Source organism: Lissotriton vulgaris, chromosome 1_1 (genome assembly GCF_964263255.1).
Source record: "Lissotriton vulgaris chromosome 1_1, aLisVul1.2, whole genome shotgun sequence".
Classification (NCBI taxonomy): Eukaryota; Metazoa; Chordata; class Amphibia; order Caudata; family Salamandridae; genus Lissotriton; species Lissotriton vulgaris.
In genome coordinates, this window is record NC_141685.1 from 408558736 (window position 1) to 408571932 (window position 13197).

General features: G+C 46.4%; 1 protein-coding gene across 3 annotated transcripts in view; it reads right to left on the reverse strand.

Moving 5' to 3' along the window:
• The window catches only part of USP24 (ubiquitin specific peptidase 24), a 1909144-nt gene that overhangs the window by 163327 nt on the left and 1732620 nt on the right, over positions 1-13197 (reverse strand). For all 3 annotated transcript variants that reach the window (XM_086952711.1, XM_086952716.1, XM_086952707.1), the window contains exons 61-62: positions 12769-12834; positions 5039-5105 (exon numbers count right to left, since the gene is read on the reverse strand). In XM_086952711.1, coding sequence (XP_086808837.1) covers positions 5039-5105; positions 12769-12834 — 133 coding nt within the window. The remainder of the gene's footprint in view (positions 1-5038; positions 5106-12768; positions 12835-13197) is intronic.

Sequence of the window (13197 nt, forward strand, 5' to 3'; positions counted from 1 at the left end):
AGTGAGTGGTGGCCCTCCTCTCTTGGCATCTGCCCCACTCCCTCCCAATCTGCCAGAAATCTTGGTGTACTATTTGACACCTCGCTTTCTATGTCCCTGCAAGTTAACAGGACCGTGGCCACCTGCTGGGGTGTGATTATGATACTCAATAAAATCCGCTGGTACCTCTCCCCCCAGGCGCGCAAACAGGTTGCAGTCGCCCTGGTTGGCTCGAGGCTAGATTACTGCAACTCCCTGTACATGGAAGCCAATAAAAGCCTGATACACCGTCTGCAGATTTTGCAGAATGCTGCAGCACGCTTTGTCTTGGATCTTCCGAAAGCCTCTTCTGCCACCTTAGCTCCATTGGCTTCCGGTGCAGCACAGAATCGCCTTTAAAATTCTCTGTTTGACCCACAGAGCATTGAAGGATGGTCCCTCTAGTGCTATCGGTTCTCTTCTAATGCGTCATGTCTCCACAAGAAGCCTTCGCTCTGCGGGACTCTGTCAACTGGTTGTTCCCCGTGTCAAACTTGCTAGATGGGGAGCCAGAGCTTTCTCCGTGGTTGCTCCGCAGCTTTGGAATTCCATCCCCATTGTAATAAAAACTCTCCCTTCCATCGAGTCGTTTAAAAAGGCTCTCAAAACCTACTTCTTTAAGAGGGCCTACCTATGAGAGAATAGGACTTGGGAGGGTGCTAGCTTCTGCATTTGACTTAGGCGCCTTGACGCCCACTGGGCTAAGTTTGCGCAATACAAGAACTGTTTCATTCATCCCCCAGGTCCTCTCTCTGGTCCTGATCACTCTCAGCTGGGCAGTCAGAGAGTCATCATACCCCTCCCAGTCTTCCTCACCCTCCTCTGGCTGCCAAACTGGCTGGATGCAGGCACAAAAGTAACCATCTGTGATTTTCTACACTAAAAAGTCCTGGAGGACCGAACGTGCGAAATGTCTGTCCCGGTGGACCTGATTGTCCAGGTATTAGTGCTTGGCAGACATGTGCCAAACTGTCCACGTTAATGCTTGGCAGAGGTCCAGGACTGGGACACCCCAGCCAACACCGTGGTCACAGCATATCCCCTTTTAGAATGGGACCGTAAGCCCTCAGGAGGTTGCTTCCTAGTCAGGCGTAGAAGATCTTAATGCAGGTAACGACCCAGCACGAAATAGTCTGTTTTCTCACTGCTTGACCTTTTGTGACTCCCACGTAACCCACAAAGAGTTGGTCGTCCACCCGGAACTCTTGTGAGGTCAGAGTAGAACAACAACACTCTTTTTAGGTCCAGGCAGTGGAGATGCTCCTCTTACTTCGAGGGATGCAGGGGAAGCAAAAAAGATGGGCAGCATGACTGATTGATCCAGATGGAATGGAGTCACCACTTTTGGCTAAGAATGAAGCACGGGTGCAAAACACTTCCTTACCTATAAAAGTCATTATGTATGGAGGTTTACATTGTAAAGTCTGCAATTCATTCACGTTCTGGGCACCCTGGCATTCAGAGAAGCTGACAGGTGTTGAACCACCAGGGTTATGCCCTGCTGTTCCAGCCATGTCCAGAGATGCAGGGTTTTCTTGACAAAGGGTCCACTACCCCAACCCGTCCTGCTCTTTTCAGAACTGCATGGAAGTGGTGTTGTCCGTGAACACCTGTACTAACTTCCCTTTGACTGAGGGAAGAAATGCTAACTAGATTCCCCGAGGCTCCAACAAATTGATGTGCAGCTCCAACTGCAGGAGACCAGTGTCCCCTGATCTCCACCTCTTCCAGATGGCCACCTCATCCCAGGAGTGAACCATCTCTCACTACTACCTCTGACCCAATCGCGGTTCATCAACCGCCACTGCAGGTCTTTTGCAGTTCCCTCCAAGATCTGGCCCACATCAGAGGGATTCCCCTGTTGCTGCGCCTACTCTAACTTCAGGTCCCACCGCAGAGCCCGCATAAGACACCTGGCATGATTTACCAACAGAATGCAGGAAGCCATGAGTCCCAGCAGTGTCAGTCACTCTCACCACAATCCAGGATACAGGCTGAAACATCGCTATCATAGCCTGAATATCATGGACTCGCTGCTCGAAACTGCATGTACAGAACAGCTCAGATAAAAAGCGAGCATCTGAGAAGGAGTCCGGTGTGACTTTGGCACGTTTATAGAGAACCCCAGCGACTGCAGGAGGTTCGCCATATCCTGGAGATGGGAGAGAATAGTCTGGGGCAAAGGTGCCATCAACAGCCAGTCGTGGAGATAGGGGAAGACTGACACCCCTCTACCTGCGCAGATGAGCTGCAACAACCACCATCACGCTGGTAAAGCCAAATGGAAGCACAGTGAATTGAAAGTGATCGTGACCTAGCTTGAAACGCAGGTAACGAATGTGGGTAGGATGGGGATGTGAAAATACGTATCCTGAAATCCAATGCTACCAGCCAGTTTATTTGGTCTAAAGAAGACAAGACCTGAGCTAATGGGAGCATCTGGAAATTCTCCATTTTGAGGATGAAATGGACTGTCTGAAGGTCTAAAATGGGCCACAACCTTTTTTTTTTTATATCAGAAAGTTGAGGGAGTAGCAACCCCTGTCTACTTCTGAAATCGGAACTCTTTCCAGAGCGCCATTAGCCAGGAGAGCTGAAACTTAATCTTGAAGTAATACTGAATAATCCCCGCCAGCCGTTCTTGAGTTGGAAGTAAAGGAGGAGGAAAAGGAAGGGAATAGCCTTCCTGAGTGATCTGCTCTGCAAAACCCATTTGTCCGATGTTATTGACCTCCAGCGGAGGAGATGGTGTTGAATTCTCCGTCCAACTGGAGTAACATGGCCTTGCAGAACCAAAATAGGAATGTTTGGAGGCTGCAGCTGCCGAGGGCTGGGTGGCAGACGACCTCTTGCTACGGTTCCAAGGTCGGAATGAACCGCATCCACATCCTTGGGATATGGATGACACAGCTGAAAACCCTTTGCATTGCCACAAAAGTGGCAAAAACTAGACTGGCCACGAGAATTAACAGAGTGTCTCAAGAGTCTGGCCGTAGCATGAGATTCCTTGAAGTGCTCCAAGGCAAGAGTCCACTTTCTCACCAAAAAGACGAGTCCTGTCAAAGGGCATGTCAATGAAATCGCCTGAGAAGCGAGCCAGATGTTCTCTGCCAAGCGTGGCATGGCCAGTAAGGCCACCATCGACTAAATCGCTCTGCCAAGCGAGTCAGTAATGACGTCGATCTGACTCAGATAAGGATGGGGTATCTACTTTTGGTCAGACGGTCATGTTGGCACGACTGGCGTCGACCCGGATTCTGATCAATGAGACCCCACTGGCACCGATGGTGTAGAACCTGGTGGGGCCTGCTCCATCCCCATAGGTCATAGTGTACATCTGAATGTATCCACATTGGTGGAATGATAAAACTAATCTCATGTGTTCTGACTTGCATTACACCACCTCCAGGACCTTTGTAATGATGTCTGGAGAAGTGGTGAGGCAAACTGCAGACTAGTGAATTTTTACAGCTTTCCAGAAAACTGAGCTACCGATATACAAATAACTTTGGTAACATTCAATATTTCATTCTCACTTCCTTTATCGGCCAGTTCAACAGGAACAAATGCATCTTTTTCAGAAAGACTAACACATACGCTGTAAAGATATCTTTTGGGTAAGATGCTGAACTCTGCGTTATTTTTAACAACCAAGAGTGTGATGCGAAGACCTCTCACTGAAAAGTATTGCACTCTGAGATTAAGGATGAAGGATTCTGCCCAATGTTATATTCTCTGGGGTTGGGCACATATCTTCTTCGAATGATTTAACATTCCACAACAATATGCAGTTATAACATCTATGGGTAGAAGAAATTAGCAATCAATGAAAGACCCACAAAGTATTGCTAATATCCACTCCGTAAATTGTGATAACAGTAGCCCAACAGAAGCATAAGATGATGAGCATACTAGATATATAGCAGTCTATGCGCCTGAGGCAAGCTCTACTGGGTAACACACTATATCCTAACCAAGAACTCCTAAAGGGTGTTCATGATGGCACCTGTTGCACAATTCTCAAATGTATGGAGAACAAGAAACAGCCTTCAGGCTGGCCAGGACTTCACATGAATCCATGGGATGCTGCCAGGCTCCCCAGCTGTGTAGGCACCCCTTACTTCCCATACTGCCCAAGGTCAGTGGTGTAAAGTGGGGAATGCTACGAGGTTTAGGGCAGAAGCTAACTGGAGAGGGTTAGAAAAGCATGAAACATGCACCTAATCTGTGCGCCCTTCATAAACCGCTCAGAAGGGATATAAAATAATTTTCCTAGTGGTACATGTTCGGCTACCAACATAGCTGAAATTGGCATAAAGCATTGTCAACTGTTTGCCATGTTTTTTGTAAATCTTTATTGTTGGGGGAGATGTGGAGCCATTGAAAGAAAATATCCACGAACCATTCTTCTAAAAGCAGAAATATATTTTAGGTCTCAAAAGGCGAATAATGCCACAGCAGTCCCTGGCATTGGAGGGAACCAATTTGTTTGCTGAAATGCTCAATGTGAAAGAGCAGGATAATGTCACTTACAGTAACATTATCCAATCGCTAAATCGAAAAATATTACAATTATATATAATAACTCAAATGATTGATGGCCTAATTGTTACCATCCCAGACACAAGACAATATCTTAAGCAAAACAAAACGTTCATCAAGTTCCATATGTAGTTCAAGAGGTTGCTCAATATTGGCAAAATAGAACCTGCTATATGTATGGTCAGTTTGGTAGCTTACTGGATTCTGTTGAATAGAAAGTACATGTACAGGCAAATCTTTCATTTATCAAAAACCAACATTTTACATTTCACTCTGTTGACTGTAGAATTCTGATAGCTGTAATATGCATGAAAAAGTAATAGGAAAGTATATGCACTTTTGTATTTCTTTTGACAAAGACTGACAAAAAGATAAAACAGGCAAGTGAAGTCTGGGTCATGTGCAAGCAAAGGCTCGACTTCATGATACTTTTTAAACTATGAAATGTTAAATAGCAGTAAATGTTTGAAGCAGTTACCTAGTAATCCATTATCAGATTCAAATGAGAATTTGAGCCGTTGCAGTTGCAGGGGGTCTTCAATAACCTTCAAAAGAAAGAAAAGCAAACATCAGAGGCAAAACAGAATCATATTCTGTAGACAAAATGGTGACTCACAAGCAATAGCTTTTCTCCTGGGAGTATTAATCTCCTTCCAGATTCTTATATACATATTCCCTGAAGGTAGACATGGGTGCTGGAAATTGGAGTAAAGCCTACAGAGATTAACTATAGCTAATTTACCAGTCCCTAAGTGTTTTCTTGTTTTGGGATATTTTAAGATTGAAGAACGGTATTTTAACCCTTGGTAAAAGTATAGGAACCGAAAAGTGGTGGGGAGAATAAAAAGCAGAAGAAGGGGAAAATGAGGAACAAAAGATAAATGAATGAAAAAGAAGCACAAGACAGAGGGGAGGAGAAGAAAGAGAATTGGGAAGATGAAAAGGAGGCCAAAGAGCTACCTCACTACTTCTCTGCTACCAGATCCTTGCAATTCAATTTTTTAAGACAGAAAAACTATATAACTTAAGTGTTAGTGTTGATAACTGGACGGTTCACTTGAGATATATATCTCTACACCTGTCCTTAATCGTCCCGACCTTGCCTCTACCATATTGTTTTTTTCGGTTGTATGATGGAACAAGGCATGAATTTTGCTCGCATGGCATTACAACGTGGTCACTACCACGCATGACGCAGTACCACGAACATCTTTAGCAAGCATGTCATTGAAAAGTACTTTTACAAGGATACATTGTAAGTGTCTTAAATGTTACTAAGATTATTACGGTGTAGGAAGCTGAATCTGTATATTACTATACCAAAGTAAGGCATAGTGTGCACAGAGTCCAGTGGATTCACAGACGCTTACAGAGGATTAAGAAGATAATACGAAAAGAACAAGCTACTTACCTTCGGTAACGAGGTATCTGTAAGAAACATATGTTCGTTATAGATTCCTTACCTTAGAACAGTGATACTCAAAGTGCGGCCTTTTGACCTTTAAATGCAGCTCCCCGGTAAACAGCAGCACGAGCTGCTGTTCAGTTGCTGAGCACTAATATTTAGGAAGAAAATGTTAAATAAATGGGCATGCATTTATTAACCTGCAAATAAATGCTTGCCCGTTAATTTAACTTATTTTTAGACCTCCTTAGACAACCCCATACCCACCCAAACGCCCTACTGCCACACTGCTGGCATCAGTGCGGCCCTCGGTCACACTACAGACCGTACTTTGAGGCCCTTGGGCCAATGTTTGTGAGTACTCATGCCTTGGAATTACTACTGGCGTCAACTGGATCCGGAGTATTTTTTCTCAGCAGTACCCCTGCGCTTCGGTAGGTGGCATCGGTCTACTTCGCATCCGTCGCCAGCATCCTGTTCAACGGAATTACACTGAGGTGTCTATGAAGACTCTGCCCCTGCGCGCTGACATCAGTTCTGACACGACTTTCCACGCCAGAAGAGAAGAGCCATTCATGACACTGACCACTGGTGCGCTAAACTAGGGTCCTGCAAAGGAGTCACTGTCCCTAGAAGTCAGTTCTCAGAGTGGGGAGGATGGGTAGGGCGGTAAGGAATCTATAACTAACATATGTTTCTAACTGATGCATCGTTACCGAAGGTAAGTAACTTGGCCATCTAAAAGAGACTGTTAGTTATAGATTCCTTACCTTAGAATAAATACCCCAGCAATACCAACTCTGGGGGAGGGCCTGCGAACTAAGTAGTTCACACCAGAAAGTCCTGGAGGACAGAACGGGCAAAATAACAGTCCCTCTGGACTTGGCTGTTCAGGCAGTAACGTCTAGTGAACGTGTGCAAGGATGCCCACATGGCTGCCTGACAGATGTCAAGGAGTGGAACTCCGCGAGCAAGAGCAATGGTGGCCGCCGTAGCTCTGGTAGAATGAGCACGGAGCCCCACTGGAGGTTTCTTCTTTGCCAAAGCTTAGCAGATTTTTATACAAAGGACAACCCATCTAGAGATGGTCCCCTTTTGAATGGCCTGACCTTTCTTGGCATCTACATTGCCACGAAGAGTACATCGTTCACCCGGAAATCTTTTGTGCGATCGAGGTACAAAGATAGAGCACACTTGGGGTCCAGAAGGTGGAGTCTCTCCTCCTCATTAGAAGGGTGTGAAGGTGGAAAAAGAGGTGGGCAAAGGAATGGTTTGTCCAATGTGAAAGGGCATTACCACTTTGGGAACGAACAGAGCTCTTGTCCTAAGCACCTCTTTGTCCGGATGCACATAGGTGATGGTAACAAGGATTGATGGCCATAGTCAGGAGCTCTGGGTACCAGATTCATCATGCCCACTCCGGAACTACCACAATGACTTGGGCCTGGTTGTGCTTGATCTTCTTCAGTACTCTGGGCAGAAGTGGTACAGGCGGGAAGGCGCACAGGAGGTCGCAGTTACACTTGTGACAAAAAGAGTCGCCCAGTGAGTGCCACCTTGGAAACTCCAATGTGCAGAATTGCTGACATTGCACATTCTCTTCAGTGGCGAACAGATCTAACCAAGGTTCTTCCCATTGGTGAAAGTGACCTTGCACCACCTCGGAGTGCCATTTGTGATCCATCATGAACCGACGGCTGAGTTCGTCCGCCCTGGCGTTCAAAGAACCTCCCAGGTGTTGAACCAACAGGGACATGCCCAAATGTCCACAGTTCAAACCGGTTGCTGGGGCACTCCAGCCCCAGCTCTGGCGCGAAACTGGACAATGGAGAGGGGGTATAACCACCCCCCTTCCTGGTCCCACCCACAGGAGGGACCTAGTCAATAATCCAGCCCCTTTTAGTTGTATAAAGGTAGGAGCTGAGTCTTGAGACTGTAGATTAGATCCTGACAAACACGAAACAAAACTCTGGACCTTCGACGTTCTGCTGAAGCTGAAGACTGAAGAATCTCCCTTGTGGCCAAGGAGTGACCTCCCTGGGCAATCAGGCACCATCCAGCAAATCAACGGCTTGCTTTGTCGACGTTCCCGCCGGAACCAGAGCACAGAGCCTGACAAGACCCAGACTTCCAGACCTCTCTGACCCTCTCTTCACGACTGCAGCATAGCTGAGATCTGTGGAGGCGACGAGACACGTGGGACCGGACATCTTGAAAAGCCTGCAACTTGCTACCTGTGCAGCTCCTGAGGCATCCTCGAAGCTATGCACTGGTGACTGAGAGACCCCGAACCCGAGCTCCTCCTGCACCGAAGACCAGCCCTCCACACTCTACGAGTTCTGCGTGGGGCCCTTCTGCTTGTGTTCTGATCGACGCGTTGTCCGGTTGCTGGCCCGTTGGCTAGTAGCGTCTGTGACGACAATCCTTTTGAACCACCTCGCTGGTCTGGTTGCTCCAGACTGGCCCTTGCCTCCCTGCAAAGGTGAGGTACCTCAGACCTTGCTGGTCTGCACCAGAAGCCTTCTTTGAATCCTGCGAGGGTTGTCTTTGCCAAGGCTCGTTGACTCCAATCCGGCAGTCGACCCCTCCATCTGCGAGAACCTTCGTGGGACAGCTCGCCTCCAGCACCTGGTCATCCTCGACGCCACCTGGTCGTCCTCGACGCCTCCTGGTCCGCGTGACTGCAGAGACAAGCTTCAAGACAGCACCTGATTGTTCCTCAACGTAGTCTGGTTCCTTCCTGGTTCCACCCAGTCACTGGCTAGTGACCCAGACTCTGTCCCCTCTGCTTTCAGGTCCTCTTCATTCTCGATCCACCCGGACATCTTCCTCCTGGTCGCCTGCAGCATCTTTTCTCCAGGTCTCCATAGGATCCAATGACGAAACCCGACACATCTTCACACCTATGCACCCGCCGTGCGTGGGTGAAGTAACGCGAGTACTCCGGTGCTCCCAAGGGTATTGACTATCCAAGTGTCTAGGTTTTTAGTTGTTTCCTCCTAACTCAACCGGAAGTGTCCTAAATCCTTCTTTTTCTAACTCTTAAGTTCCCATTGACTTTGCATTGACTCTCACGTGTGTGTAAAGACACTGCACGCGCCGTCTGTGGGCCTCCTTCTCCTAACCTAAGGTTCAGGTAGTGTAGCCCCAGCGATTACCTAGGCCCTAGGCCTTTCCTTTTCTTGTGACGTGGTACTTATACCACTTTCTTAATATATGGCTTGCTTCGCCTCTAGGGCCTAACTGTAAATTGTGCAACTTAGCGTATTCTGACTAAGTATCTTGTTATGTGCTTTGGCCTCTGACCTCAAAGAGTTCAGAGGAGTGTGTTAGTAAATAAATACATATATATTTTATATATATCCTGTGTGGTGTCCTTTGATTGCTGGTCTATAAGGTTGACTTCCAACCATCACCATAAGGTTGTTTGGACTCGTGCAAGGTGTACACTAGAATAGTGAACCTCATATACCAGGCCAACTTCTCACAGATGGCTCATCAGGAGGATTGTGTGTCTCAGGAGCTAGAATTCCCTGGCATTCCTCTACTAGGTCGTCGATACGATCGAAGACACAGTTATTAGTTGCAGTCTTTTGAGCTAGTTTGCTTCTGTTTCACTTCGAACCTGACCACTCTTGCCCACCCGCCCCCTGCCTCGCAGATGGACGCTTTTCTTTTCCCCATAAAGTTAACCAGTGTAGTTACCAGTTATGAAATCAATAGTAGCTGCAATAATGTGAATAAAAGCAATGTCACAAGAGTATTCGATTGTCACCTGGGGATATCGGACAACTACATCTGCCACACAGGTGTAAGGTTGGCGAACAAAAGCCCAAGTCCCGCTTTGTAGAGGTATGTAAAATGCGAAGGGGACTTGAGAATATTGGTAGAGACACCCTACGACTTAGCTTTTAGGGCTGAAGGGAAAATAGTAAATGCGGTTGAATGACTTATATGTCTAAGCTGATATACAATGCACATTACTACTTGGGAAAGCAAACCCTCTCAGAATACAAGAAATACTCAAACAGAGGAAGATAAGAAACACAGTGAATCAATCAGCGATATGGTTAACAACCTCACATCAAAAACAAGTGACTACAGTTGACAATAAAGGTATTCTTTGCCAAAGTCTCAATTCCTCTAGTGCCCAGTATTGGTGGAGGAAGAATGACAGCGATCGTTTCCCTGACCAAAAGCAAAATAGACAGTCACATGGTGGACCGCTTAGAACAGTGAACAGTGCAGGCAAGATAGAAAGAGTGGGCTAGCCCTATTTCTCTCCAAGTCTTGCAAGTCAGCTGCAGCACCGCAAAGGGAAAGGGTGGCACATTAGATATATTTGGTATGGTTTCTTATCTTTGCCAGGTGCAAATGAAAAGGGAGATGCGTGATGGCTCCTAGGCATAAGATCTTCCAAAGTCAAGGGCAAGCCAGCAGAAGTGACTGAGCAAGGGGGGTTTGAGCAGACTCACCTGACAAGTCGAAAGCAAAGTCTGTTTAGTGTCCTGCGTCCAGATGTCAAAGGGGGGTCCCAGCTTGGCCTCCTCCGGGTGTGGACGGGCTTCGACATGGAGCGGCCCGGGCGCGGCCCGCACTGCTAAAACCCTGGTGTCGTTTTAAGTGCCTCCTGGCAATCTCATAGCTCCAGTGACGTTGGTGACCGTGATGAGCTCTGGGAAGTGTGGTCCTGCTCCCTACCCTCTGGAATAGCAACAGGAAATTAAGGAGATTAGACGTCTCGTGCTGAGTGTGCACTGGCATAGTTTTAAGCACCTCCTGGTGTTCTCATAGCTCCGGTGACAGTGGCCGGGAAGAGCTCTGGGGAGTGTGGTCCGGCTCCCCACTCTCCGGCCTAGCAACAGGAAAGCAGGTGAACGGGCATCCCCTTGGAATCAATTCTGGTAGGTCTGGGTGCAGGTGCAAGGCGGCCTGAGGGTTCAAGGCTGACTCCAGGTAGCAGGACAGTCCTTCCAGGTACAGCAGCCGTTAGGTAGAGTGCACAGCAGCAGGCAGTTCTCTGAGAGTCCTTCTGCAGGTCCAGTAGTGAATTGAAGTATGGATCCCAGGGTCCAATTTTTATACCCTGGTGTGCTTCTTCTGGAAGGTGTGAGAAGTTTCTGGAAAGGTTCTTTGAAGTGCATGGAATTTCTTGACTTCCCTACCACGGTTCCAAGCTGGCTGCAGACATAATACAGGCTCCTTAGGCCCGCACAGGCTATTCAGGTGACTGTGCTGAGCTCTGCCACCCCCGTCCTGCCAGCAGATGGCCCACTGAGGCACACCTAAATCCCTCTATTGTGTAACTGTCTGGGAGGAATTCACAAAGCCTGTCAGCTACACCTAGTCATGTGACACAAGAAAGGCTGCTGCCACAGTGACATTTTCAAAACTGTAATGAAAAATCCAACTTTACAATTAAAGAGGGTTTATCATTACAGTTTCATAGGTACCAAACATGAAATATCTACCTCTTACAAATTAGGAATTACAGCTTATTAAATGTAATAAGGAATACCCAATGTTATCCAATGGGAGAGGGTAGGCCTCACAGTAGTGAAAAACGGATTTGGGTGTTTTTCCCCACTGGGACATGTAAAACTTAAAAGTACATCTCCAACCTTTCAATTATTGAGCACCCTGCCTTATGGGCTACCTAGGGCTTACTTTAGGGGTGACATATATATATTAAAAGGGGAGTTTAATGCTTGGCAAAGGCGGTTAAATGCCAAGTCAACATGGTAGTGTGACACTGCCGTCAGGCTGCAATGGCAAGCCTGTGACTTGTTTTGAAGGGCTATTTCAGTGGGTGGCACAATAAGTGCTGCAGGCCCACTGGTAGCATTTAATGTACAGGCCCTGGGTCTATGGTATACCACTCTACAAGGGACTTGTGAGTAAATTAAATATGCCAATTAGGTGTATGCCAATCAAACAATGTTTAGTGTAGTGAGCACAAGCAATCTAGCACTGGTTAGCATGGGTAAAGTGCACAGAGTCCTAAGGCCAACAAAAGCAAAAATCCTTCAAAAATTGGAAATAAGTAGGCAAAACGATTGTGGGAAAACCACCCATAAGCTGACAGGTCTAAAAGTTGTTCATTCCTTCTTGCATGATTTCTCGGCAAATATGCTTCCAACTTCAGGATCTGGCTCGTGCTCGTGGTTGTTCAGCATGCACAATCAGACTTACTAGTGTGTGCCACCATGGCTAATTGACTCGCTTTAACTTGTACTTGTCCCCATCAGCATTCATTTAATTCACCACTGCCAGAGACACATTTAGAATCATTGAAGCTTCACTGTATGCTAGCCTTTATAATCCCCCTATGTACCGCCATGACACGTGGAGTTTCCCAGCAGCCACTGCAGTGGGCTATGTTACTCAGCCCATCAGACAAAAACTGTTGCCTTCTGACAGTACTTCCCTTGGCTTACGGGATGATGGGCTTTTGTAAATTCCAGATTCTGTGCACCTCTGTCTAATGCAAATTAGGCTTCTGTGGATGATGCCATGTCCAATACGAGTTTCCTGCTCACTTCAGCATAACTATGTCCCAGGATCCTCTCATGGCTCAAAGAAGGTGACCACAACAAAGCTTCAATATGATGCGGCTCCTATACAGCTCAGTTAACACAACATCATTAAGTTATTTTAAAATAACTCCTACTTACCTCACTAACTTGCTTCCAGATGATAAAATGAGTAGATCATTAGTTAGTTTGTCCTTGTACATTAACTATTGAAATTAAAAATGCTCATAACACCATTTGCATTGACGGATATATTCTTATTCAACTTACCAAAATCTCATGAAGTAACTGGAAAGTGTTTTTCAACTCATGAGGTAGTGCAGTTTCCAACTGATTCTGCAAATAAAAACAAATATATATATATATATATATCTATCTATCTATATATATACCAGACAATACTTATTTGAGGCAAATAGAAATACTGTGCAAAAACTCTATGCAAGAAGCAACAGACAAGTACTTGCCTTCGGTAACTTTCTTTGTGGTGGCTACTCAATCTAACTGCATATTCCTCAACTTTAGAATATCCCCAGGTGCCAAACCAGATCTGGAGAGCTTCAATATCAGTTCTTCCATGCACCACTAGGTGAATGTTTGTGTCAGTGCTACTTCGGAAGAGACTGAGAGGAACAAAATGAGAGCAACATTGATGCACACTCTTGACAGCTTCTTGTTTCTTTCCCTTTTCACACCCGT